Below are 27,795 nucleotides of genomic sequence, written 5' to 3'. Positions count from 1 at the left end.
GCAAACATAAACCATATACGTAGTATTTACTATTTAGACCTTCAATTGCTAATTCATGCTCATTTAATTTCCTTTTTATTCGTCAAAAAAAAAAATCCTTATTAAAATGGTTTGTACACGTAGTATTTCCCATATGGTTGTCTCCCTTGCAGATAAATTAAGCATGATGATGGCTTGTAGTTGTGTCGTAAAAGTGTATAGCTAGAATAATATTCTAGGCTTCACCAACTTTAGTTTGGAGGTCAAATGTTAATTATTCAACGAGTAACTTTTTACAAAATCTTGTCATATACACCGTTATTAGTTTACCTCTAGTCTATACTTCAACCGCTATCTTGTCATATAGTGAACATTTTTGAGATACCTACAACCTAAAAGTCAACATCAAACACGTCTTTGTAACAAACGGAGCACAATTGTAATAAAGTAGATTGGCATGCTATACAAATAAAATAAACATGAGGAGGTGATGCATACTCCTTGAAGAGTTCTAGATTGGGAATGGTTCTCAGGTTCGTATTCTTCGGGATTCTTGGGTGCCTGACTCTCCAGTGCATTTTAAGGAGTCCTTTGCTGGAACGGTTCAGCCGACTCTGGTGTCTTCTCTTTTGGATCCCATTTCTAATACTTGGGATTCCACTTTAGTTCATGCTTTATTCCCTCCTTCCATTGCCTCCAAGATTCTTAGCCTTGAGCATCCTCCGCAGCTTATGGATGATTATGTTTATTGGAAATTCACTAAAGATGGTGTTTTCTCCTCCAAATCGGCTTATGCTCAGTTAGTCACATCTTCGGAATGGCTCCCTCAAGCTTTACCTTCGATTTATCCTCTTCATTGGAGTAAGGTTTGGGCTTTACCTATCCTACCTAAGTGGAAGCTCTTTGTTTGGAAAGTCTTTCACAATGCCCATCCTATAGCAGTTAAATTACGAGACAAGGATCTCCCTGTAGATCCTTCTTGTTCTTTATGTCATTTGGTCCCAGAATCTACTAAGCATTTCTTTCTTCATTGTACCTTTACTCGACGGTTTTGGGTTTGTGGTCCTTTGGGTATTAGACTTCCAGCTCCTGATAGTCCCTTCTACCAGTAATTCATTTCCTTGTTGTTCTCCGTTATCTCTTTAAGGGACTGGGATGGTTTGGATTCGATATTGTCTTTCACTTGGGCTATCTGGATCCTTCAAAACAACATCTGCTTCACACAGGCGATCTGTTCCCCGCATTCTGTTTTTCTGGTTGCTCAAGACTGGACTCAACGTAGCTTGGCTGCTAGGGAGTTTTCTCCCTTGGATAACTCTCCTCAATGTAGCTTGGCTGCTAGGGAGTTTTCTCCCTTGGATAGCTCTCCTCCCCCTGGCTTTGTTTCTCAGATGCGTACTTTCCATCTTGTGGGAAATGGAAGTATTCCTCCTACTGTTGCTCTTATTGTGGATGGGGCCTGGGATTCCCAAGACAGAGCGGGTATTGGTTGTTGCTTTTATTCTTTAGATACTGATACTAGCTTGGGAGGTGCTACTCGGGTCTGTTTCGCTCTTTTAGCTTTCTAAGCATAGTTGCTAGCTTGTCTCTTTGGTTTAAGGATGGCTCTTCAACGTGGTTTTTCTCGTATTCTTCTTCGCACTGATTGTATGTCATCTATTTCTACTTTGCGAAGCTCATCTAAGGACATTTCTACTTTCTGGATTCAACAACAACTTCGAGACATCCTTTCTTCGTTCCAAGTATGTATAATTCAGGTCTCTAGAGATGATGTCATCCCTGCTCACCACCTGGCTACTTCAGCTAGGAGAAGTCAGTTAATTAGTTATATGTTTTAGGTCGTGTTTTGTTTTGAGTTGTCCTTTGTCCAAAAAAAAAAAAAAAAAAAAAAAAAAAAAAAAAACTACAAAATTTCATCCAAGTGTCACTTCAGAGGGGCAAACGGGGAGGCCAAGGGACAATCCACCATGAAAATTTTACGTTATATAGTCCTTTTTCTTCAAATAGGACCTGAGGATGGAGATAGCACACCAACAACTGAGATCATGGGACTAGATATTAGACTAAATCTGCCAAAACAGAGTGCTGCAGTATGTAAAGACCTAAGATAGTTGTTGCACAAAACCAGATCTAACTGCCAGTGTAGTGTGTCAACAGAAATAGAAATAACCAAGACGCTACAATTTTTTACAGTTTTGACAATGATGCATCCATATAGATGATCTATCTGCACATTCTGTTTGGCCTTTCGAGATGGTAATTTGCATGTATTGTGTGAGTCCTATGTTCTCTTCATCAAGTACCCAAGGAGTATGCTGAGAATGCCGATCAGCACCACTACATACACTGGCACACCACCAGAACGTCTTCTGCCGATTTCTCTTTTCATCATATCCTGTTAAGTTTAACCAATATATCAGGAGACTATTATAATTGCATAATGGTAATAATTCAGTCTTTAACCAAGAAATAGCTTATGAAGGAAGGAAGACACAGAGTAACAAATGTCCATAAGCGAAATACAGTTTTTAAGGATTATTATCACAATTGTAACAATTCTGTGGAGAGAGAGAGAGAGAGAGGGGGGGGGGGGGGATCAGGACAAGTGTACATGATGTTACCAGATATAGCAAGAAAAAGAAGAAATCCAAGTAACAGAATGATAAGCATAGATAAAGTGTCAAAGACAAGCTAGGCATCATACCAATTCATGACGAAGTTTCTGATTCTGTTGAATGGCAGAAGCTTTCTCATTAGTCAACTTTGATATCAAAGACCGTGCCTGGAACAGACATATCCGTTAGCATTCTAATTCGGGAGATATTAGAGGGGGAAAAAGCCAACATCTAGGAATAACATTAATGTAAATACTGCCTCCTGCTGAGATCACCTATACATTATACCAACATTAACATAAAATCCTAGCAAAACAACCTGTCACAATGAATTCACACTCCCTCGATAGTAAGACCACAACAGACATAAATGTTAAATGATGCTGCAATATATAGCTACATCAAAAAATACTAAACTTGCTTATCAAACCCTAAAAAAATATGAGAAAGTGTTGAACATAATACAATGACACTAGGAATGTTACATGCCAACTTATTCTTGCAATCAAACAAAAAGAACTTGAAACTATAGCTCTAGAATAATTTAAAGCTATGGACAACATAACCCAATGCAATTAGATTCAATTAGACCAGGGAGCATGAAACACTAAGGATATTGAACTTTTATACAGCATTTGGCACCTGCGCATCACTCACCAAAGGACCACTTTGCCCATGAAGCATGAGTAACTGGACCATCCTTCTAAGAAAGACACAAAAAAAACTTTGAAAAAGCAGTATCTAGCAAGTAGAACACAGCGCAAAACCCAATGAACAATCTATAACTTGAGGGTCACATTGGCATCTTAAAACAAAACTGCTAATGTAAATATGCCAAGCAGCTTTAAATTACAAATTCTGAAATCAAACAAAACAGTTCCAGTCTTCCAGAGAGAGAGAGAGAGAGAGAGAGAGAGAGAAAGAGATTAAGGTTCGTATAAGAAGGGTAGTTTAGGAAAGAGATGAGGAGCATGAGAAGTAATCTAAAACTTAGGTTAATCAAAATCTAACTTTCAATATGAGCTGCACTTCATTCAGGATAATCTGGAATAGCAGGAAAAAAAAAAAAAAAAAAAAAAAAAAAAAAAAAAAAAAACCATTTCTCCTCCTTGCCAGTTGCCACATCGACTGTACACTCCATCCCCACCATAGCTTCTTTCTCCTCCTCCTCTCTATGTCAGATTTATCCTACTTTTGAAACTACCTACCAGAATCCCAATCATATGAAATTGGAGGTGCGAAAATATTTGGGTAAGTCAATGTCCCAATTAGATGCAAGACGCTTCCCACCTAATCTTCCAATAAATTTGAAGATCTTTAGGAGTTCCCCAACAGTTATTTGATGTAGGAGCACTGACAATCTGGTATTATGCAGAAATAATCTTTGGCATAGCCATAGATATATCTCTATATTAACAAGTGTCAGATTTGCAAAACCTATGGATGAAAAACTAAATCCACGTATTATTTCATCCTGTAAATTAACCCCTCCCCCAACACTATTTCTCTCCTCAACTGATTCTTTCACATTAAATCTCCACTTCACCTTTCCTGACTCTGAGACAGCATAGGTGGAGTTTGAGAGTTCATTGTAGGAAAAGATATGAGCTAGCCAATTGGCCAGTAGCCCAGTATGATACTAGGATAAAGGCAAGGAGAGCACGGTGGCCAGATAGGGGACCTGGTGACGGTATGGTGATTAAGGAAGGAAGATGGATAGGGTGAACCTGTGGAGTTTGTTCAAGTACAGCCCACAGGTATCAATTTTGCAATTTTCTTAACTAAATATGTAGAATGGCCCATACCATGCTCTAAAGTCTGAACTCAGAACTCAAACACCGCCTTAGACTGAAGATTTTCCACCCCCAATCTCCCCAGCTGGAGAAGATGAAATGCAGAAGAAAACAGAGAAACAAATGGATCTACACAGTGATATGTGCATATGTCAGTTCCTAAGTGTCCTAACACTGCAAATACGAGAAACCAAGAGGAAAAAAGAAAAAAACAATTCTTGTACAGCATGTAGACAACTACACATAATCCTCAACACATGGAGCAAAGTCATCAGAACTTGAGAATTATATAAACAAAAAGCATGTCATATTATAACAGGTCAAGTCAACTCATCAAAATAGATGTCTTCCACCACAAAGTGTGCATTAAGATTTAAGAATCAGGCATTGAGCAATGTAAATGCCTTCCACCAAAATAGTGAGCATTTGGATTTAAAATCAGGCATTTAAGAATCATTCTACCTTCCACCACATAGTTTATGTAAGATTTCATTCACAATGCAAGTTGTTATTCAGTTTACACACTTATAGTTATGTGTATCATGTTCCTTATCAAATTTAAGCTAGCACAACAAACAAACGGTTTGGCCCACAGAAAGCAAATGGAATATTTCTAATTCTCCAAATAATTAACATAGACAAATGGAATTACCTCAGAATCTTTTTCTTTGGTCCCTTCAAAAGATCTAGTTACCTATAAGAACCAGCAACCAAAATTAATCAATTTGGGAAGAAATAGTCACTCAGAAAATAACAAAATTTACGCATGAACACACTTACAGCTGACGCCAATGCAGCCTGCTCATTTACATCTTCGCGAGGTGGGGATCCTTCTTCTGATTCCTCAGGAACTGGTGAAGGAGGGTTAGCAGGAACGTAAATAACCCTCAACTTGAACTCCTCCACAACCTTCCCATCATCCTTGTTAAACTGAAGTTATAAAATAAAAGGTCAAGCCAACTATAAGAACAAATTAAGATCCAAAATCAAGTCTTCATAATAAGTAAGTGATGCGAAACAGCCATACCATCTCAGAAGTTATATCCTTTGCTGTAATGCCATCAGGTGCCATAGCACTTTGAACTAGGAATTTGTCCTTGCATTGCATATCAAGTGGTGCTTCTTTCTGGGCTTGCATCGTAACTACAATGTCCAATTGGAAATCACAATCAATTTTACTCCATAAAAATAATGACCAATATTCATAACTGCACAACCATGGTCAACTCAAAAGCCTCAAATAGCGCATATATGTCGTAGCTTGCCAATTCAACTAGCATTTTGAATATTACTAGGTAAACCCAATTAAGTCCTACAGCACAACCAGATCTTCAGATTACAAATCTACTAAACAGCGTGAATCACCAAAATGATCTTTCTTTATAGCCAAGTATCATAATACATGGATCCAAATTCCCAGTACAATCAATCTCAATTATCAGTAATGCAACAACTTAAGACAATAATTCCAGATTTGAGTATAAACTAATTTCAAACACATAATAAGAAAATGAATGTCATACAATTAATCATTACCTGTAACCTCACATGTTCCTCCAGGTAACACAACCCCAGTATTGGGACGCACACAATACTTCTTTGGATTGGTTGTTTTAACCTTTGTTAACACAAACACAGAGCATATTAATTAAATCATTACTATAAGCTCTAATTATAAGACTAATCAACAATCATTAATACAAAAAATAAAATAAAATCATACCTTAAATGCGACATATTTGTCTGTCTTATTTGTCAAAGTCATAGAACAATTGGCCTGCTTCCTCACTTCAACTTCAAAAACCCAAAATCCAAAGCAACCCCACAAAAATTTAATCAAAACCCATGTCAAAAAACCCTAAATTGCAAACAATTAACATTCAAAATCTGACAAATTAATACAATTAACCCATAATTACCAAGAAACGCTACGAATTAGGGTTAAACACAAATTAATCAATCAAATAGGAGAGAGAAGATTTGACTTACAGTTAAATCTGAGCTCGGTGGGTTCAATATTAAGAAGATCGCCAGTATTCATGACTCCGAATTTCAATTTCTCTTTTCTAATTTCTGGGAAAAGTAAAATCCCCAAAATAGAATTTTAGAGAGAAATTTTAAAATGAAAGAAACCAAATCTATAATATAATTGTAGAGTGGATCAATGAGGAGTCTCTAAAACCCCAACCAAGCCTCCTCATTCACTCCCGCCTAATTATCTTAATCCCCCCAATTTCCCATTAACCAATCTAATTTAAATTTAAATTTCAAAACAAAACAAAACAAAAAAACAAAACTTTCTAACTAAATGCGTGTAGCATACTATCATATTCTGATTATATATTGCCAATTTTATTATGTATTGTAATTTTTGGTGGAAAATTATATTAAAAAGTGAAATTGTAATTTTCTTTTTGGTTGTTTTGTTTAATTGTTATACGTACATACTTTGAGATTTTTTTTTTTTTTAATCCTCCGATATCCTTGAACAAAATCGAGAATTTGCTGATTGGATAATAAAAGTTGGAGAAGGAGTAATAGCAGGAGTGTCCATTACAGAGGAAGGTGAACCAAATTGGATTGAAATACCACGTGATTTTTTGATAACCAATGATGAACATGGTTTGCAAAATCTCATTAACTTTCACTACTAGAAAAAGGTCTAATTCCGACGGAACGGTTCCGACGGACATGAAAATCCGTCGGAAAACACTAATTTCCGACGGATTTTTTTTTCCGTAGGAAATTTGCGACGAATTTGGAATTTCCGTCGAAAATCCGTCGTAAAGTAAGTGTTTTCCGACGGATTTTATTCCGTAGGAAATTTCCGACGGAATATTTGGTCGGAAATTAAAATTTCCGACGGAATATTATAAGTTTCCGACGGAAATTAATTTTTTTTTTAAAAAAAAAAAAAACAAACCCCCCAAACCCTAATTAAATCTGCGCCCCTCCCACCATATATATTCAACCTACTCTTTCTCTCTCCTCTCTTATATCTCACTCCGCCTCTCTTCTCCTCACTCCGCCTCTCTTCTCTCTCTCCTCTCCTCTCCTCACTTCTCAGCTCTCTCTTCTATCCTCTTCCTCAGTTCTCCGTTCTCCTCTCTCCCTTTTTCTTTTTTTTTTTATTTTATTTTCTCCTCATCTTCTTTCTGCCTCCTCTTGCTCAATTCTCACCGTCGCCGTGGTGGTGTTATCTTGCTATTTCATACGGAGTATTATTAATGGTTTATACGGCCAAATTCGAGCCTGAAACCTCTAGATCTAGAGGTTTCAGGGTCGAATTTAGCCGTATTAAACCAAATACGGGTTGAAATTGGAAGCTTCGGTTGGTAAGGTATGTTTTTTGGTTTCAATTTTTTTTTGTTTTTCGTTTTTTTGGTTGTTGGTTGAAATTCGTGGGTTTTATTTGTTTTTTGGTTGAAATTCGTGGTTTTTTGCGATGGTGGTGGTTTTTTCTGGTGGTGGTACGGCCGGATTTGTTGTAGATCTGGGTTTGTTTTGGTGTTAGATATTGATTTGGGTGGGTTAGGGTGGTGGAAATGGTCGTTTAGGATTAGGGGGTGGGTCTGTGTTGGGTAAGGGGGAGTGGTGGTGCGGTTAGGGTAAGGCTGGGGAAGGCTGGGGAGTGGTGGTGCGGTGGTGGTGGTTGGTGAATCTGGGTGATTTGGGTGGGTCTGGGTTAGGGTTTGGTGGTGGTGGTGGATGGATCTTGGTTAGTTTAGGGAGTGGTGGTTTGGGCTTAGGGTTGGTGGTGTTTAGAGGTGGTGATGCGCCGCGCCCCTGGTGGCGTGGCGTGTTTTTTTTTTAATTTCTTAAAATCAGTTTCCGACGGAAAATCCGTCGGAATTTTCCGACGGATTTGTGTTCGTCGGAATTTTCCGACGGACTTTACTAGTGCCCAAAAATGCATTCCGACAAAATGATTCCGTCGGAATTTTCGTCGGAAAAGTGTTTCCGACGGAAATTTCGTCGGAAAAGGTCGATTTTCCTACGAAAGGTTTTCCGACGACAGTTTCCGACGGAATTCCGTCGGAAACACCTTTTCCGACGGAAAAAAGGGTTTTTTCGAGGGATTTTTTCCGTCGGAAAACAGCAGTTTTCTAGTAGTGTTTGTCTTCCCCAACTTGCCTTCAAATTACACGGATTGGGAGTACCTCAAGGATCGCGGAATTCTAGCACCAACAAACAATGATGTAGATGAGCTAAATTCGAAAATTTTATCAATGTTACCAGGAAACGTGCAGAGATACTATAGTTCAGACACTTTGGGTCATACAGAAGATGGTAGGATCCTTGATAACATGGAGCCTATGGAATTATTAAACTCATTAAATTTGTCAGGTCTTCCTAATCATTGCTTAGAGTTAAAAGTTGGTGCCCCGGTAATATTGATGCGAAATATGAACCAATCCATAGGGTTGTGCAATGGAACACGCCTTATAATCAAGAAATTGGGCTATAGAGTGATTGAGGCATAGGTGATCACAGGTCCAAGAGCTACAGAATCAGTTCTAATTCCGCGAATTGATTTAACACCCTCCAACAAGAAGATAGATCTCCCTCTTAAAAGAAGGCAATTTCCATTAAAATTAGCCTTTGCCATGACAATAAATAAAAGCCAGGGACAGACGTTGAGCAAAGTTGGCATTTTTGTCCCTAGGCCCGTGTTTAGTCATGGCTAGTTATATGTTGCAATGTCACGAGTTACATCTCCTTCCGGGCTAAAAATCTTAGTACAAAATAAGAAGGATGTTTCTCACAGTTTGACTAAAAATATTGTGTATAAAGAAGTATTAAACAGTGTAAATTAGATATGTATGTAGTTTTGTTATAACATTTACTTAGTAACTATTAGCAATGTTTGTTTTAGTGTTATTTCAGAGTTATGCTTTTTTTAAAAAAATATATATATGAGCTATTAGATTTTTTTTAAAAAGCTATTAGATTTTTTTGTCATGTTAATGCTACCATTTTACTTTATTAAAGATTTATTTCATTATCTATACTATTTGTTTTACCTTTATACATGTGCGAGGTTGGATCACTGATTATTATATGAGAGTGAATTATTTTTTATGCCCATGCCACTTCAATAATGTTAAAAAGCAGGAAATGAACACGAGATACACACCATGTCATTGTATTACCCTTACAACATTGAATGTGAATATGAGAGTGCGTTTATTATGGATGGTCACTGAACAAAGTACAGCTAGAGGTACAAATTATGTCCATCGTTCATGGAGTATGGTATTCATCGACTCAGAGGTGATATTTAGCTAGAGGTACAAACAATACCCTAGATTGTGTCCGTGCAAAATGCACGGGATATATTAGAAAGATATTAAATATGAAGTATATAATATAAGAAAAAAACCTCATTCACTTACAATTACGTATATTTAGCTAGAGGTATTAAACATATATTTAGCTAGAGGTACAAACAATACCCTAGATTGTGTCCGTGCTAATGTGAACTTTGATAATAGTGGAAGTTCACATTAGCACGGACACAATGTTAGTAAACATATTTTAAATATATGTTTGCAAACCATGTTTACTAAAATTAAATATATGTCGTAAGGGTAACACATACTAAATTTAATTTAGTATATTTCACTTTAGCTAAATATATGTTTGAACTCCATGCTGAAATATAATTGCAAAGTTATTCCTCATTTTTGTTCCAGAAAAATAATCGTTGAGCATACACACTGATTAGTAAGCTGCAATTGAATTAAGACGAGATCCAAATTTTCCGAAAATTAATAATTGCTGTTGGAAGTGAAGCTTGGACCTGATTGCTGGGAGTGAAGCTTGGACTTGATTGCTGCAGCTGAAGGAGACGAGTTGGTTGCGAGCTTAGTAGGTTGTAGACAAAATGGAATATGATATTAATATCTAGCTAAATATACAATTTTTTTTTTCTTATATTATATACTTCAAATTACGACGGATGGACACAATCTTATATTTTTTTGGTTTTTGTTGTTATTGTTTTTGGTTTTATTAAATACCATTTGCATCTATATATTTTGTATTTTTTTAATCCTATCCTTAATTATATCCCGTGCATTAGCACGGGCACATTCTAGTACAATGCTCAAAATAAAGTTATAAACCCCCTCTACACAAATTTTGCTTTACGTAATTTTATTTATTTATTTATTTTTTTATTTTACAATTATAATTTTTGTTTCATTATTTATTTACGAGTATTTTTTTATTTTCTTTTGTTTATTATGGTCTCTCCTGTCATCTTCAACTTTATGGGAAGGAGCTTCTTTTTAGGTTTTTGTTTAAACTTTGACGAAAATTAATATTTTTTTGACTAAATTACCCTTATAATTTCAAGAACTTACACAAAAATTTCATTTGGAAACTGATATTGTGAGGGTAGATCGGTGAATTCGTTTGATAGTGGAAGGTTCTTTAAAATGATTTTATTTATTAAATAGGGAAGTTGGAAGGGGGTAAGCAAAGATATGGCTCCCACCAAATAAAAGCAAAGAGTGGTGTGAATACAATATGATATTGACCACCAAACTCTCACTCTCAAGTCAATTTTAAATCAATTTTTGGATCAAACATAATTACGGTATAATTTAAGATTTGATTGGTGATTAATAATACGTGTAACACTAATTCAAATCTTGTGGTGTAACTTGTACGTACAGTGAAACAACATAAGAGTATTATATTATAGTCACCTATCCGTAAATAAATCAATCACCAACTTCGTAAATTAACTTATTATGAAATATTATATAGTTAGGTAAATAAATTAGTCACCAACTTATATTTGTTATAGTTAGGTAGATAAATTAGTCACCAATTTTTGTTTCAAGCTTGCGAACTAGTTCTTTGTTTTTTCACTATCATAAGATTCATGACTCACACTTCTAAAACGACTAACTCGTGTCGATCATAGAAAAGCATTTCTTTAAAATATAGAGAGGAGATTTCGGGGTTGCGGAAGGATTAGTTAGATGAAGGTTTATAGATATTGTACTTTAAAAATTTAGAAGAATGCTTCAGCAAATTCACACTTAATCCTATACTCGGATACTCCTATATGCTATGAAAACAGGTTTGCATAAGAGCAATTCAATCGAGCAACGGATTCAATTCTGATTTATCCCTGCTTAAGAAGAAAAAGCCTGTAGTCCTGTACATTGTAACTGTGATCTCATATACCACATCAAATGCCTCGCTTCTCGCCATAACATCTCATATGCCAGTATTTTAAAGAGAATTGAAAGATGCTCCTGCGATCCAAGAATGTTTTTGTAGCAATTTCATTTCCCTTCTTCATAAACAATTACCAGTTGCCCAGGTCCCCCACAATAAAAAGTGGGTGAGAGGTACATCTGGGCACAAAGCCTAGGAGCCGAAGTGTGAACCACTCGAACAGTAGGGCTACACCACATCCTCAAGCCAAGTACTTCTAACAAATCGCTGGTTCAAGTAGCTCAACAAGATATAGTAGACACAGAAAATAAAACCAATGCTGGAAAACAAAATGACAAAGCAAAAACACACCAACTAAAGAGTCTATATACAATATTCTCTTACACCACTGCAAACACATAGAAAGGAAAAAAAAAAGGGGGGGGGGGTGGGTGGGGTGGTAGAGGGGCTCATTTTGAGCAACACAATCGCTTCAGTCTAGATGTTCATCACACAAATGCTCCATCCTTGGTTTTACTGTTAGAAGGAGCAAAACTGTCTAAAAATCTGTAAAGAAAAAAAAAAAGAGGTAAAAAAAATTGCAGAGATGACACATGTTTTACATCTAAATACAGTGACTTGAGTAGGTCCTCTTTTGCACCTTCAAATTCCACAGCCTGCAGCTTTAGTAAGGGCTGCTAATGTTCAAAATTGAATAAGATGAAGGATTGCTTTCCTTTTACAGTGACACTTGCACCATATAAATTCAATGGTGTCAATGCTAAACCACAATCTTCAAGCAGGGTTGTTAATACATTGTAGTGCCTGTAAGTAAAATGACCAGAAAATTCAGAGGAACACAGAGAAAGAGATTATTGATCAACTGACATAAATACATAAAACAGGAGACTATTAAAACAGTGAAATTTATTTTATCTGTTCGTTTTTAATATAGATATGTATGCTCAAACTAGACCTTTAGAACTCCTTGCTAGTTTAGTTGCACCACTCCTCAAAACCCCAGTTCTGACTACATACTTATGTACCTAGTTCTATGACTAGAATCATATGTATCTAGATCCTTGAATTGTTGCAACCTATCTCAGCTGTCGCTCGAATAAATTAGGGAGTGCAAGTCTGCAAGTTAGAAACAAAGCAGCATATAGAAGAAGAGTTGGATCTTTAGACGTCGCTTAATACTTTTCCTTAAAACTTTATCCTTTACACTACTAGCACCAAAACTCCCTATCATTCATACACAATGCTTAAGATCAACATAGATCTTACCTGAGTCCCCAAAAAACTGGAGAGAGCGTTCTGCACTGCGGTGCTTGCACTAGTCATCAGCTCAGCTCTGCACAATCAGCATCTTCTATAATTAATACCAATAACAGCACATAATACTCAGTCAACGAGCTATAGAGAACTAAAAAAAATACTTGTATATCGTATTACCTTTAATAGAAGGTTTATTATATTTGTTTTTTCGTTTTTTATCTTTGTTCCAGTCACGATCTTCTCTTTCTATTTCATGGTTATCTTCATCTCCTACATCACTTTCACTGGCCGTTTCCCACTCAGAATCATCAGTCTCTTGACCAGAATTGTCACCAGCACCAGCCTCCCCATGAACCCCTCCATGCTTTATAGCTGCTTCCCTAAATAACCAAGCTGCACGCATTTGCTTTTTAACTAGACGCTCAGCATAGTCAGGGACTTTATTTTGCCTCAATGAGAGGTCAGGATCATTTGACTGACAGCATTCATTGATAAATAAAATGGCATCTAATAAGCTCTCTTTAGCAAACCCAAGCATGTCATAAGCCTGAGCTCTTCTCCAAAGGCTTTTAGCATGACGATTGACAGGATTATGTAGACAAAGAGCACGTGTAGCATCACTTATAGCTGCCAGGGGTTGCTGCAAGAGCAGATGGCATTGAGCACGATTACTATATAAGACAACTCTCTCTTTCTTAGATCTCATCGGACATAATGACAAAGCCTCCGAATATTTAGCTGCAGCCCCAGCTATGTTTCCAGCAGAGAATTGTGAATTCCCCTCAAGCTTGACAACCAAGCCAGCTGCCTGTTTTATATGCAAGTCCTCTTTGGGCATGTTCTTCTCTGACTTCAATCTTTGCCTGGCGCTAAAAACCTCCTCAATTTGTTCTTTTATGTGGTCACTCAGAGAGTTACGACCAGCTGCTGATGTGAAATGAACAACACATTCCGGAAGAACATTAACAATGGAATCTCCCAATTTTTTGTGATCCCCAAGGGTTGAGATCTCTGATAGATCCAGTAAAGCAGGCACTGCCTTCTCAAAAACCTGCGAATCAGAATGAGAAGCATTTATACACATAAACAAATACTCATTTGAAATCTTATATGGATTATTCTCGGAAAGTTCAGAAAAGGAAAGTAGCATCATGCCAAAAACAAAATTATGCTGCCATTATCGACCTATCATAAACTATACACGAAGTACAGTATATAGTGTTTATTGAAATATCAAATAAAACAAGATCAGCTGATGTCAATTTCCCTCAGTAGAATTATCTTCAAGAAGGGTTTTGCAAAAAAAAGTAGAGATTAGAAGCCTCAGGGGGTCTCCAAGGGGCACGGCATGATTAATAGTAGAAAGTTGCATATATACTTGTAAATGTAATTAACATGGCTAGTCACAGTCGGTATTCAAAACATTCACAAGGGAGTCTCACTGGATAGGCTGTCTAGCGTTCACAATTATAATGAAGATCCTTATCAAGATTCAGCTCAGAGCATTACCTTGTGACACGTGCTTGTATCCTGGAGCAACCAAAGAAGACAATCAACAGCCATATACTGCCAATCATCTGAGGAGCGAGCAATATTGCACAGTGCTTCAATAACTCCGGGACAGTTAGCAACAGGTCCCCGGCCAAGTTTATGGTGACAAATTGTCCGCAACAAACCAATGCCCGCAGGTGAGTTTTCATTCACAAGTCCACCCCACATGCCTGGCAGTTTTGAGAGGAACTCAGGCTTGCATATAGTAGGAAGGAACTCAGGTTTAAATGCAAAACAGTTTATTAGCTGAAGGGACCAGCATTGCAGTTGACTTGCCCATTCCTCTGCCTTCCTAGACTCCATTTCCACTCCTCCCATGCCACGTGTTAGCAAATCACAATGATAACTAAGTCTTCTGTCAACATACTGATAAAAATGTGTGTAAACAATTTCTAAGCAGCTCATTGCCAATTGAATAGATAGCTCAAGAATTTCACCATGACTTGCTATGGCAGGAAAAGTACTAGCGTAAGTGGCCAAGTGTCCAAGAGCCCGAACTGCTACCCTCTGTTCAACCCAAGTCAACCTACCTCTTAGAAGTTCTACTAAAGGAGGGATTACTCCAGCATGAACAGAAGTTTCAGCAAATTCCTCCATATTCATAGTGTACGAGCCAATTATATGGGCAGCATAGTAAGGAATGTATATATTTTGGTCATGAGAAAGCCACCGACGATTCTTTAGGCCTTTCCATATAAGAGCCGACATGCATTCAAATATTCCCAATTCAATGAACTCAGGGTCATTTGGATGTGCCATGGCAGTGTTCCAAAGGCCACTGATAGGAAGAACCTGACCATCGTCATCCTGTGAAGGAAGTTCTCTGAAAAATTTATGAATGCTAGCTCTACGCTTACTTGGGTTTCCCTCCTTCATTACACAGAAAAAGCATCCTGGGTAAGGGCACTCCTGAGGTACTTTATCCATACTATTCAAAACTCTTCAATGAATATCTAAGCTAACTTTTCATGAAGTTACGACCTTCACCCTATAACCTGAAGGCTGCAAGGTTATAGATACTGGCTAAGCATCCAGCTGAAAATGAAAGACAGTCCTCCCCTGCATGAAAAGAAATTCGTTTAATGTGCTTAGGAAACAGAATATAATACCCGTTCTTTAATTAATCAATAAGTCCTCCAAACTTGTTGAGCTCACGATATCACAGTAATCACACTCATAGCAACTTCAATAAACACCAAAAAGTATCACTAGTTAGTTGCTACTATCAATGAACTAGCACTGCTAGCTAGTACTACAGAAAAGGCAAGAACTTGCTGGAAGAGTAAAGAATAGCGAAAAATAAGACATGAAAGATAATTTTCACAGGTAGACCAACAATTATTTGTGCTACAACACACAAAGACTGATTAATCAGTTTTAGGAGAATATATCAAGAAGGATATGCTTTGAGTAGAGAAAGGCTATATACTTGTATAAGACTAATGATTTTAACCTACCATTTACTACCTGGATTAAATAATACAGATCATCATTTAAACCTTCGAAAAGTGTTCATACATCTAAACTTGTTCCAATTCCAACTTGGCTCCACACCCAAGGGTGCAAAACCACTCATGTAAGACTCGTAAAAAGAAAATGAAAACCTCAATCAACCAAATATAAGCACGACTGCACGAGATCAATACACTTAGGCCACAATGGCATCACGAGCAAAAAGCCAATGGCCATAGCATCCAGATACTATTAGTTTAAAATTTTATCACCAACTTACACCTTATGTGTTCATAAAGTATAATCATTTCCCATTTTTTTCTGGGATTGATTTAAAATGAGTTAATATAGCAGTTTCATTGTATGGATTGCAGTCCAATAATCAGCTTAGTTCATCACTAACCCTAAATAATTAATCAATAAAATAACAAAAATTGCAGCATTACTTTGCCCAAAGTATCACTAAATATGAATTTAGCAACCCAAATCGACGCAATTTCATCAAAATAAATATCTAACCCATTTGGCAGTCAACGACAAAACAAAGCGATATAAACTTTCCAAGTAATATATAGAACTATAAAAATATCACACCAAATGTGAGCATAATTGAGACAGTAAACTAGGGCATTCAAATTCACTCATACCCACAAACATTCATGAACCATTTCAATAGAAAACTGTCATAAATCATACTGTACAAATTACGAAAATTGAAGAATTAAAATCCAAGAAAAAAAATTCCAAATGGGGCTCACCTGAAATGATTAAATGTTTCGATTTTCACAAATCCACCGATCAAAATGAACAAATTGATAGTTGAAGAAGTTGAAATTGATAATTTCTGCTTGATTTATGTGGGTTTACAGGTTGTAGTCGGAAAATCTACTGGGGTTGAAGGGGGGAGAAGACTGAAGAGAGAGAACGAGGAGAGAGAGAGAGAGAGGAGCTGAAATGAATGAGTGAATATAGTGATTAATAATTTTTGTCTTTGTTTGGGCAAAAATATTTAATTCGAATGATGAACGGTAATATTAAATATTCATTATTCATTCATGGTGCAACGTACATGTACGATATGAGTCATACACTGATAGGAGATAGGACTCATAGGACACCAATTCGTTTAATCATGGTGTTTATGGTATACGGCCATCCTCAATTCAACCTACAACGGAGTAGCTTCATCTGTTGCACGATTATGGCCCTGTTTGAGAGAAAGCTGAAAGCTGAAGTTGATTGAGTTAGCTGATTTTAACTAGCTGATTTTATTAACTGATTATATAAAAGTGTTTGGTAAATAGCTGATAACTTAAAGGTGATTGAGTATGTGAAATGACCAATAAGTTAATTATGAGGTAGGTAGTTTAGATAGAATTTTTAATTAAATGAGGTTATAAGTGTCATTTCACAATAATTAATGAATAAGCTAAGGCCCTGTTTAGGAGAAAGCTGAAATGAGCTTTTTCAAAAAGAGCTTATTTAGTGGAATAAGCTCTTTCAATAAGCTTACTACCAAACACTTGTATTAGCTTGTTTGACTAGTCAATCAGCTAAAGTTAGTCAAATAAGCTAATAAACCCCCAATAAGCTTACTACCAAACACGGCTTAATTGAAAAAGCTCCTAAAATGAGCTTTTTCAAAAAGAGCTTATTTAGTGGAATAAGCTCTTTCAATAAGCTTACTACCAAACACTTGTATTAGATTGTTTGACTAGTCAATCAGCTAAAGTTAGTCAAATAAGCTAATAAACCCCCAATAAGCTTACTACCAAACAGGGCTATAGTACTTTGTTTGATCCATTGTACATTTTTTCATATGATGATAGTCGTAAATCACATACTTGTACACTTTAAACGTTGTTTAATTCATCTGCTTATTAGGTCTTTGCTTAATTTTTCTAATCTGATTTGATTTTAGTTTTCTCAGTATAGAGAAGTAAAGAGAATAAACATATTTTCATAGAAAATGCAAATTTAAAAAAAAATTCTTTTGTGTGTTGATCTCAAAATGAATTCTTCACATTGCCCATGAAGTGTTTTTTCTTTTTTTTTTTTTTTTTAGTCTAAATTGCTAACATCAATAATATTTTTATTAATAGATCCACTAATGGTGGTAGTGGTTTTGTATTAACAAATAAACAAAACTCTATCACTCATAGCGGTTTTTAGCTTAACTGATCAAAGAGCATGGCTTTTCATTCCACGATGGTTGGGAAGGTCTTCACCAACATATTTGGTTTCACCGAAGAGTTGGGAGGGTACCTCAAACTTTCTCTTTATAGTGTTGGAGTTTTTTGTAAGTGGAGTATTGACTCATGATTTGAAATAAAATCGACTTTATATGTTTAATGAAAACCACCAATATCGTCAATCGATTTTTACTTTATGAAGAACTAATATCGTTAGTAGTTTTAATTAATGAATATCCAACTAATCAACATCGACAATATGGATGTCTGGAAAAAAAAATATATAGTTAAAAATAGTTTGGGTTAATAATGTTGGGTCAGTTTGGGTTATAGATGCAATTGGGTTTGATCAAAATTCAATAGTAGGTTAGGTTAAATAAAAAATATTGGGTCTATTTGGGTCACAAATAGTATCTAGATTTTGATTATATTAGTTTGAGTAAATATAGGTACGGTAATTACAAGATCGTCAAACCATGTATTTTTTTGGGTCTAAATGATTTCTGATAGACTTTGAGTTGGGTGCATATCGAATTCAAGATGTAAAATTATTGGATGTAACTAGTTCTAGTTATAGACGTATAGGTCAAGTTTGGGTTAAAAAATATCTAATCAATTTTAGCTAAACTTCATATAAGATGAATTTGGATTTAGGTTTCAGTTTAAGCTTTAAGGAAAAAATGGATGTAACTTGGAATGCACGAATTTTTAGTTAGTTTGATCTCTTGATGGTTAAATTACATTAATTTTGTACCTAAAAAATCAATTAATTTATTTATAAACCCTTGGAAAAGTTTTTTTTTTTTAAGTAAATTGATTACTTTTGCCACAATCCCATTCGTTCGTATTGGATAATTTATTTTAAGGAAAATTTGTTATTTTTGTTCTATTATTCTTGCCGCAATTGAGTTTTATATTTATTTTAGTAGTTTTAATTGAGTAACCAGTTGGAAGATCTGGCCAAAGAAGATGATAGCCTTGTAGATTCGTTCCATTATACAAAGTTTCATATGTAGCTGGTCACACCGTGTAACCGGGCCAATTGAGTAATTTATGACCGAGTAAGTAAACTCTATCCAAATTTCCCTTGATCGAGGTAACCCCTGTGTCTTGAATAATTAACCCCTTGATTGTGTAACCCTGAATAAGTAACCCATGAGTGATTAACCCTTAAATAAGTAACCCTGGTTAAACAAATAACGCACGCACTCATGCGTATAACTTCTACGATTGATTTCACCTTTTTTTCTTTCAATTTTTTTTTTTTCCAAATCGGATTAGTTTTTGACATCTTTGATTTTGACGTTTGCGTGTGATTTATAAATATTCCTTCCTCTTAGGTCTACACTTTCTATCCTCCCTTTAGAACCTTTTTCTCGCTCACGCTGCCTCGCTGCACCCCTCCCCCTTCTCTCTCCGAATTCTCCATTGAAGCGGCGCTTCAGCTTTCTCCACTCCATTGAAGCTGCTTCCGTGGTAATATATATTTCCCCCCTTTAATAATCGAATGTCAATTTTTTTTATCTAGTATTAATCGTTGATTTAATTGCCAGTATAGTCAATTTAGGGTTCTTCGAAGGTTGATTTTTGAAGTATTGATTATAATCACTCAAGTTATAATAGATTATAGAGAGCGATCTCGTTGCTACAATTTTTCTGTTTTATTATCAAGTGAGAGAAATTAGTGTTATTTTTTGAGCTTAATTGAGTCAAATTTGCTTGCTAATGTGTTGCAGAACCCTGTAATGTTAGAACGTAATCATGATGATGTAAATTTTCTATTGGGATTCAGGGCGGTCGCCCCCTGCTTTTGCTCAGGGACTTATTTCCCATTAATGTTGGATGTCGTGTTTCCGAGAGGCTGAGGTGGTTGCGGTTATGCCCGACTCGATCTTGAGCTTGTTCATATGTTATCATATCTTGGCATACTCTAGATTCAATATGCTTTGTTGCACCTCTAGTTCTAATGTAGGGTTAGATATTAACTTATTTCTTATTAATGTTGGATGTCGTGTTTTCCGAGAGGCTGAGATGATTATACCCCCGATTGGATGTCGATCTTATTATAGTTTGTGGGTTACTCTGGATTCAATTTGCTTTGTTGCACCTTCAGTTTTAATATAATAGGGTTATATAGCAACTAATTCTTTATTAATGTTGGGTATCGTGTTTTCTGAGAGGCTGAGATGGTTATGTCTTAAGTTTTTTCTCTTGCACAATGCTTGAGTGATGACAAGTCTTACCTTTTCCCCCTCTTGTCAAGTGCGATGATCCTTACTTGTGTTGGTAATTTTTTGTTTCATAGCATCTTACATCTTCATTGTCATTCATTTTTTTGTTTTCTTTTTCTCTTGGTGGTCCAGGTCTGCGGACTTCATCGTTCCATTCTACAACAAGATGTCAGACCGTTTGACACGTATTGCAATTGTGAGCTCAGATCGATGTAAGCCAAAGAAGTGCCGTCAGGAGTGCAAAAAGAGTTGTCCTGTGGTCAAGACAGGTATGCAATTATTTGTGTGTACAACGATTTCTTGTTCTGGTGGAAATTATATACCTCAGCGCGTAATCAATTTCTTTCCTTTATGTTCATTCCGGATGACACGCTTGTAGAATCTGTTATCCATCTCTTTTAATGATGCATCTGTTTGTTCCCAGTCATGATAATTTCATAATTGCAGTGTATACAAAATTGTAATGAATATTTACTTTCCAGTGGCAACGATTTGCACACTGATCTTATGGATTAACTTAGAATGTTTTTTTAGGGTTCTATTCATTAGATATATCTTGTCATGGGGCATTGGTATTTCAAAATTTCTCTCACTTGATTCATCTGCATGGTGCTAGATGGTTCTATTTGTGTATGCATTGTCGCATAGTTGTGTGGTTCAATTTGTGAGTGAGAGAGAAAGGGTAAGAGTGTTATTTTTAAAATTTTACGATCCAAGAGTGTTTATTTATTTATTTATTTTTATTTTTGTTTGAAAAAATACTTAATGGGGCAACTAACAAAACTTTGTTTGGACTATTGGTCATGGCTGGATGATGTCTTCACTAGTCAGTTTGTGGCCAGAGTTTTGAATTGGTAGTCATGCTCATACACCTTATTACATGTGACCAACCTGTTATGATTTTACCTTTACATTTCAGGGAAGCTATGTATTGAGGTTGGCCCATTAACAAAACTTGCTTTCATTTCTGAGGAGCTGTGCATTGGATGCGGTATTTGTGTCAAGGTCAACATTATAAACTATGCTGTTTTTCTCTATTCTCTATCATTCATACACATGCAAACACATGTGTTATATGCTTATATGAGAAGATAACCACATTATGTGTTGCTGAGCGTGCCTGATTGTTTTTTCTTTTATTTTGATTGTGGAAATCTGGATTCAGAAATGCCCTTTTGAAGCAATTCAGATCATTAATCTTCCAAAGGATCTGAGTAAGGATACAACACACCGTTATGGCCCCAACACTTTCAAATTACACAGGTTAGCTTATTTGTGTCCTGTTGATTCTGGGTTCTTTTGACTCTTTTGGAATTTAATTGCAAAACTATTTCATTATAGGTTACCTGTCCCAAGACCAGGACAAGTCCTTGGCTTAGTGGGAACAAATGGTATTGGGAAGTCAACTGCTCTCAAAGTTTTGGCTGGAAAATTGAAGCCCAATTTGGGGAGGTTCAGCGTAATATGCTGAATTTTGATGGCTTTTGTTTATTTCTTCTTGTTACTTTCTGCATATTTACGGGATGATATAATATGTGTTTTCTGCAGAATCCACCTGACTGGCAGGAAATCTTAACATATTTCCGCGGATCGGAACTGCAAAATTATTTTACACGCATATTGGAAGATAATCTGAAGGTATCCTCTTAGTTGATTATACTTTTAGTTCATTTTTACACACAAAATCTGGAACTGATCATGACTGATTATTCATTTCCCTTTTTCTTTCTGTGCCCTTATTCATGTTTGTGCTATGGTAGCGTGCTGAATGAATTATATAATAGATGTGAGCAATCCTTGTTTATTGTAGCCTCTTCACTGTCATTTTGCTAATGCTTGTCTATGAATAGGCCAATATCAAGCCTCAGTATGTGGATAATATTCCAAAGGCAGTCCAGGGCAATGTGGGAGAGGTCTTAGAACAGAAAGATGAGAGAGACATGAAGCTTGTACTCTGTGATGATCTGGAGCTGACTAAAGTTCTTGATCGTAAAGTGGGTGATCTATCTGGTGGTGAACTGCAGAGATTTGCCATTGCAGTTGTGGCTATGCAGAGTGGTGAAATATATATGTTTGACGAACCTTCAAGCTACTTGGATGTGAAGCAGAGACTCAAAGCTGCACGAGTTATTAGATCATTGCTGAGCCCCAAAAGGTACCTTTCAATATTTGATCATTGCGACCCTTTATTTTAGGCTTTCTACTGGAAGACAACTCATTGAAGCTCTTTTTGTCTTTTAATTTTTTATTTTTTCAGCTATGTTATAGTTGTGGAGCACGATCTTAGTGTTCTAGACTATCTTTCAGACTTCATTTGCTGCTTATATGGTAAACCGGGTGCATATGGAGTTGTGACCTTGCCATTCTCTGTTAGAGAAGGAATCAATATATTCTTAGCAGGGTTTGTTCCCACTGAAAATCTTCGATTTCGAGAAGAATCTCTTACATTCAAGGTATTCTTCACAATGATATCTTCTGGTTGCTCTCTATATATGTCAGTCATCTCATGTGTGTCTTTTTTAGGTTGCCGAGACACCTCAAGATAATGCTGAGGAGGTTGAGACATATGCTCGATACAAATACCCAACAATGTCAAAAACTCTGGGTGGTTTTAAAATGTGTGTCAAGGAAGGTGAATTTACAGATTCACAGATTATTGTGATGCTGGGAGAAAATGGAACAGGGAAGACAACATTTATCCGTATGCTGGTAAATTCTCTTTACATAAAAACTGCGAGCTGAACAAATCTGAGATTTTTCTTTTATAAAAAGTTTTATTTGCGGGTTGCCTGGCTAGAGAAAATGAGTAGAATTGTCAAATGTCAAGATTTATTTTGAAGGGCTTTGGATATGAATACACTTTCAATTGTGAATTTTCAGGCTGGTATACTAAAGCCTGATGATGTGGAATCTTCGGATGTGGATGTACCTGAATTTAACGTTTCTTACAAGCCCCAGAAAATCAGTCCAAAATTTCTAGGCTCTGTGAGGGCTCTTTTACATCAGAAGATAAGGGACTCATATACTCATCCTCAGTTTAATTCAGATGTCATGAAGCCTCTTCAGATTGAGCAGTTAATGGATCAGGAAGTTGTGAATCTATCTGGTGGAGAGTTGCAAAGAGTTGCATTAACTTTGTGTCTGGGAAAGGTATAGTTCTTCCTCTGGTTTCCTGTCTCTCTTTGTCCTGCCTTCTCTTTTGTCAGTCCTTTGTTACAGTTGCATGATATTGTGGGATCAGTAGAAATATGTTGTTGTAATTTGTGTAGATGCATGTTCTTTAATATTATAGATGACAGGAGGTCTTTAAACTTTACACTGTTTATCATATATCTTGTGATGGACCCTTGCTTTCTACTTAGTGAACGGATCAATTTTATGTTTCATAACTATCATAAGGTGGCACAATTTGTAATTAATGGTTTTGTACTCATGCAGCCTGCAGATATTTATTTGATAGATGAACCAAGTGCATATTTGGACTCCGAGCAGCGTATAGTGGCTTCAAAGGTGATAAAGAGATTTATTCTCCATGCCAAGAAGACTGCATTTGTTGTTGAACATGATTTTATAATGGCAACATATTTAGCAGACAGAGTAGTTGTTTATGAGGGGATACCATCGGTAGATTGTACTGCCAATTCTCCCCAATCGTTGTTGAATGGAATGAATCTTTTCTTATCGGTAAGCCTTACCATCTTTTCTTTAATACTTGCATATCTATTTCAAAACTTTATTGAATATCACCTGAATCCACCAAGTTATGGTGCATCAATCTTAGTTGGTTTTTATCAACATAGCCTTTCCTGATATTTTGGGCTCTTTGCAATGCCTTTTGCATAGTATGCATATTTTTCTGTCTTATTTTCACAGTATAATGATTTTGTGATCTATCTCTATTAACTTTATTTATTTTTTATTTATATATATTGCAGCATCTGGATATCACATTTAGAAGGGACCCAACTAATTATCGTCCAAGGATTAACAAGCTAGAGTCTGCAAAGGACAGGGAGCAGAAAACAGCAGGGACTTATTATTACCTGGATGATTGATGGAGTTTTCACTATTCACCAAGGTTTGTCATTCACTAGAATAAAATTTGTGCATTATTTTCTTTCCTTTTCTCCCTTCCCTTCAATGTTGATTATTTCTGTTTTGAACTATATTGCTCACCCTTACTCAGTAATTAGAGGCTGATATTTTGGTTTATGCTCTTCCATCTATAGTAACAGTGCAATTTCGACAGAGAGTGTTGTACTGTTTTCGTTTGTCTTTGAAACAGTTTTTGCCTGTTAGGGTTCCTGAAGGAGGATTGAGATATTTTGTGTAGGAATTTGAACTATTGCAATTCATTCAACAACGTTGTCAAAGATGTGATTTTATTTTTTCTTTTTTTCCATAGCTTTTAAAGCTTCCTTTCTTGTCAAAAGGCTTTTACGCATAGCAGAGTAACACTACAACGTTGGAAGAATATGTAGAGTGGAAGAACAAGAGATTTTAAAAGTGGAAAATGACCTTGCCCAGGAATGCAAAAGGATAGACGAGAGAGAACTCAAGAAGAGTGATGGAAGGAAATCAAGAAAGCTAGGAGGGCACAAAAGAGAGGGTGAGGATGAGATGAATAGGGAAGCAATGGTGAGGATGAAAGCAAGGGAAAGAACAGATGTGTATCCTAAAGGGAGCTCAAGGGCATAATAATCCAAGGAGAGCTTGAGGGCAAGTAGACTGAACACTGTTTCTAAGCTACAACATTTGGAACCCAAACATTTTCTAAGGGTTATAATAAGGATACCTTTTAACCTTTACCAATATGTTTTGAGAAAAACAATTAGGCGACTGTTGAATAATGGAATCAATGAATTATTTTCAAATAATTGTAAGTAATTTATGTATTGAGGGATTTTTGCCTTAGATGCTGATGATTGGTGCCTTGAAAAATACCATTGCTCCTAGGTTCATGCTGTCGTAGAAACATGTTTTTTATTTCCTATGCTACAAATGTGTTTATATTCTTTTCCACCAGCCAAAGTTTAAGTCTTTGTGTTTGAAATCTGTCTTTACAGGAGTTATGGTCACTACCCTTTGGATTTGTTGTTTCCAGCATCGGATGCTCTGGGATGCTGCAAGGTTTTGACTCTGGACGTCTTTTGTTGTCTTGCCTATGATCCTGTCATTTGGTTATTACTTATCACCTTTTCCTCTGGTAAATTGCAGCGTTGGATATCAAATTCAGAAGGGACCTAATTACCACCCAATGATTGAGAAATTAGACTCCATAAAAGACCAAATCTGTCAACTACTTTTTCCTGGATGATTGATGTGAATGTCATGTAGGTTTTTCCTTCATAGCTAATTAATCTACGTCCCCCCTACCCTTACATTCCTTGAGCAAGATCGCATAAGTTACCTTAACTGTTATTTTTAATGTCATTCTCTCTATTGTTGATTTGCTCTCGTCACCAGCCAAATTCTGATGTTTTATTGTTTGATACCATCCTTGCAGGAGTCTATGGAACTGTATGTTGGCTATTTTTTCTTGGAGCTGAGGAGACTAAATGATTGGAAGAGGTTGTTTGAGGGTGGCAATTTTATAGCGTCCTGCTCGTATACTGATTCCTGTTTCTGCTAGCCTTTGTACTAATATTCTCTGAAGCATATGATCTCTACTATTGACTGATTCTGTGACAGGAAGTTTTCTTATGCTACATGTTTATCGTTATTATTAGTGTGACTGTTTAAGTGGATTTGGCCTTGGCCAATTTTGACATGGTCAGAATTAGATTAGAATGTTGTTGCTAATGGGGCCTAATAAAATGTTGTGCTTGATATATTTTGGTGCAAAATATGTATTACAAAATCTGTTTTATACCTAGTACAAGTACCAAGTAGAAGTACTCGTATTATTTAAGAACTGTGAAATGCTGGAGATTTCTTAGAAAGATCAGCTGTGATTGAAAATCGAAATTACTCTGGCTCTAATGCATGCACACCGTTTTAAGTCTAAACTGTCCATGCATCCAATTTGGCTGTACTTGATGAAAACATTTCTATGTCTTAGTCCATTGACTTGTCTACGGATTGAACTTGGCTGTAGTTGATGAAACACATTCCAAAATGGTGTTTCACGCTTGTAGTTGATATGAATGTACAAGTATCGTGAAATGTGAACTTGAGCTCAGCTACGGTGCATTTACGTGTACTTTATAGTTTCAGCATTCTTGGCAGACTTTAAAACAATAGTTTTCCATTTGACTTATATATTAATAAATATGCTGGACGGAGTTTAGCCTGACATACAAGTCACTAATGTATGTGTTATTGTTTTCACGCTTGTAAACATATTACAAGCTATTACTCAGAGAGTCATAGTTCATCAGGGAAAAAAAAAAAATCAAATCTTTGAAACTCGAATACTGTAAAATTTGATAAAATTTAATTTTAGCCATCTTAAGTTCACCATTTTTTTATCTATTTAAAAAAAGTTATCTATTTTTAAAAGCTAGCTATCTATTAACACAGACACAAACTAATACAAGTACTTCATATATTGTATTCCGTATTTATAAAATAATGTATTAATGCATTTGATTGCGATGGGAAATATTCTTTCCTATCTTTTGAATATGGAGTGATTAGTTTTCTTATTAGATGTTTTACTAATTAAGTACTTATTTTTAATATGGAAATTCATATTGTATTTAGGTTTTATAGTTGTTTTACTTGGACCCCGAGTCTTATGGCTAGAATATATATATTGTAACACGTTTTCGGAAATTGTCAACATTTCGACAAACAAACAAATAATTTGAAAACCCCAGCGCTCCCGTCCTCCTCGTCATCATCATCATCAATTCAGCATCCTCTATTCTTCGGATTTGCTTTTATTTCCTCACAAGGTTTGGATTCTTTTATGTAATATTCTTTTGTTTATTTCAAATATTGTTTCTAAGTAACAGCATTGGACCATCTTATTTTATTGAACAAGTAAATCCCGTATTTCATGATTATTTTCGTCTGTTTTTTTAGTTGTACCATATACGAAGTATGAGATATGATCATATGACCAATAGTAAACAAATCCAACAAGATCACATATTCACATATATAATTGTATAACTTAAAAAAAAAAAAAATCATTATGCTACAAGTATTTGTATTTTTGATATATATATACTGTAGAGTTTGATTGATTATTAGATTATGGCTTTGAATGATTGATTGATTGATTGATATATATTCTAGAGTTTCAAATTTTATAAAGAATTTCAGTTATAGTTGCTTAGGAGTTTGGATTGTTACAATAATTAGTATGTACTCCTTGACAATAACTTCTAAAAATTATTAGTATTGGTGATTGTTAGAATTTGTTTTGTCGTACCTCGAATATTATATATAAATGAAGCTCTGTTTTTTCGAATTGTACTACGTTAATACGGTATTTAATACATATACGACTTCAATTCTTTTACTTTTTCAGGTTATGTTGTTTAGTTAGTTTGGCTCACAAGCATATATGTATAACTTT

The 27,795-nt window shown here is 35.8% G+C and overlaps 3 protein-coding genes across 4 annotated transcripts; 1 reads left to right on the top strand and 2 right to left on the bottom strand.

The window, feature by feature from the left end:
* Positions 1–1,996: 1,996 nt before the first annotated feature.
* On the bottom strand, positions 1,997–6,608 carry LOC145613131 (vesicle-associated protein 1-3-like). Its single transcript, XM_081668196.1, has 8 exons — positions 6,377–6,608; positions 6,111–6,181; positions 5,924–6,005; positions 5,415–5,530; positions 5,168–5,317; positions 5,040–5,081; positions 2,684–2,761; positions 1,997–2,374 (listed from the first exon to the last, which is right to left on the bottom strand). The coding sequence occupies exons 1-8, from the start codon at positions 6,426–6,428 to the stop codon at positions 2,261–2,263; spliced, it is 705 nt and encodes a 234-aa protein (XP_081524322.1). The 5' UTR covers positions 6,429–6,608; the 3' UTR covers positions 1,997–2,260.
* A 4,968-nt stretch (positions 6,609–11,576) lies between these two features.
* LOC145614491 (uncharacterized) lies at positions 11,577–16,814 on the bottom strand. Of its 2 annotated transcripts, XM_081669546.1 has the most exons (6): positions 16,603–16,814; positions 14,351–15,451; positions 13,019–13,892; positions 12,851–12,917; positions 12,225–12,388; positions 11,577–12,130 (listed from the first exon to the last, which is right to left on the bottom strand). In XM_081669546.1, exons 2-4 carry the CDS (start codon positions 15,317–15,319, stop codon positions 12,907–12,909), a joined length of 1,854 nt encoding a protein of 617 aa, XP_081525672.1. In that variant the 5' UTR covers positions 15,320–15,451; positions 16,603–16,814; the 3' UTR covers positions 11,577–12,130; positions 12,225–12,388; positions 12,851–12,906. The 2 variants fall into 2 exon arrangements, with proteins under 2 accessions (XP_081525672.1, XP_081525671.1); XM_081669545.1 differs by having other exon boundaries at positions 11,578–12,388.
* Positions 16,815–19,384: 2,570 nt separating this feature from the next.
* LOC145614115 (ABC transporter E family member 2-like) lies at positions 19,385–26,142 on the top strand. Its single transcript, XM_081669117.1, has 15 exons — positions 19,385–19,512; positions 20,400–20,536; positions 21,187–21,272; positions 21,433–21,530; positions 21,609–21,726; positions 21,816–21,905; positions 22,118–22,422; positions 22,525–22,720; positions 22,791–22,976; positions 23,148–23,417; positions 23,706–23,951; positions 24,203–24,345; positions 25,334–25,397; positions 25,485–25,600; positions 25,774–26,142. The coding sequence occupies exons 2-12, from the start codon at positions 20,434–20,436 to the stop codon at positions 24,320–24,322; spliced, it is 1,818 nt and encodes a 605-aa protein (XP_081525243.1). The 5' UTR covers positions 19,385–19,512; positions 20,400–20,433; the 3' UTR covers positions 24,323–24,345; positions 25,334–25,397; positions 25,485–25,600; positions 25,774–26,142.
* Positions 26,143–27,795: the final 1,653 nt, after the last annotated feature.

This window comes from Chenopodium album, chromosome 25 (genome assembly GCF_948465745.1).
Source record: "Chenopodium album chromosome 25, dcCheAlbu1.1, whole genome shotgun sequence".
NCBI classification, from domain to species: Eukaryota; Viridiplantae; Streptophyta; class Magnoliopsida; order Caryophyllales; family Amaranthaceae; genus Chenopodium; species Chenopodium album.
Note: the sequence above shows the minus strand (reverse complement) of the source record. Positions and strands in the feature narration are given on the sequence as shown.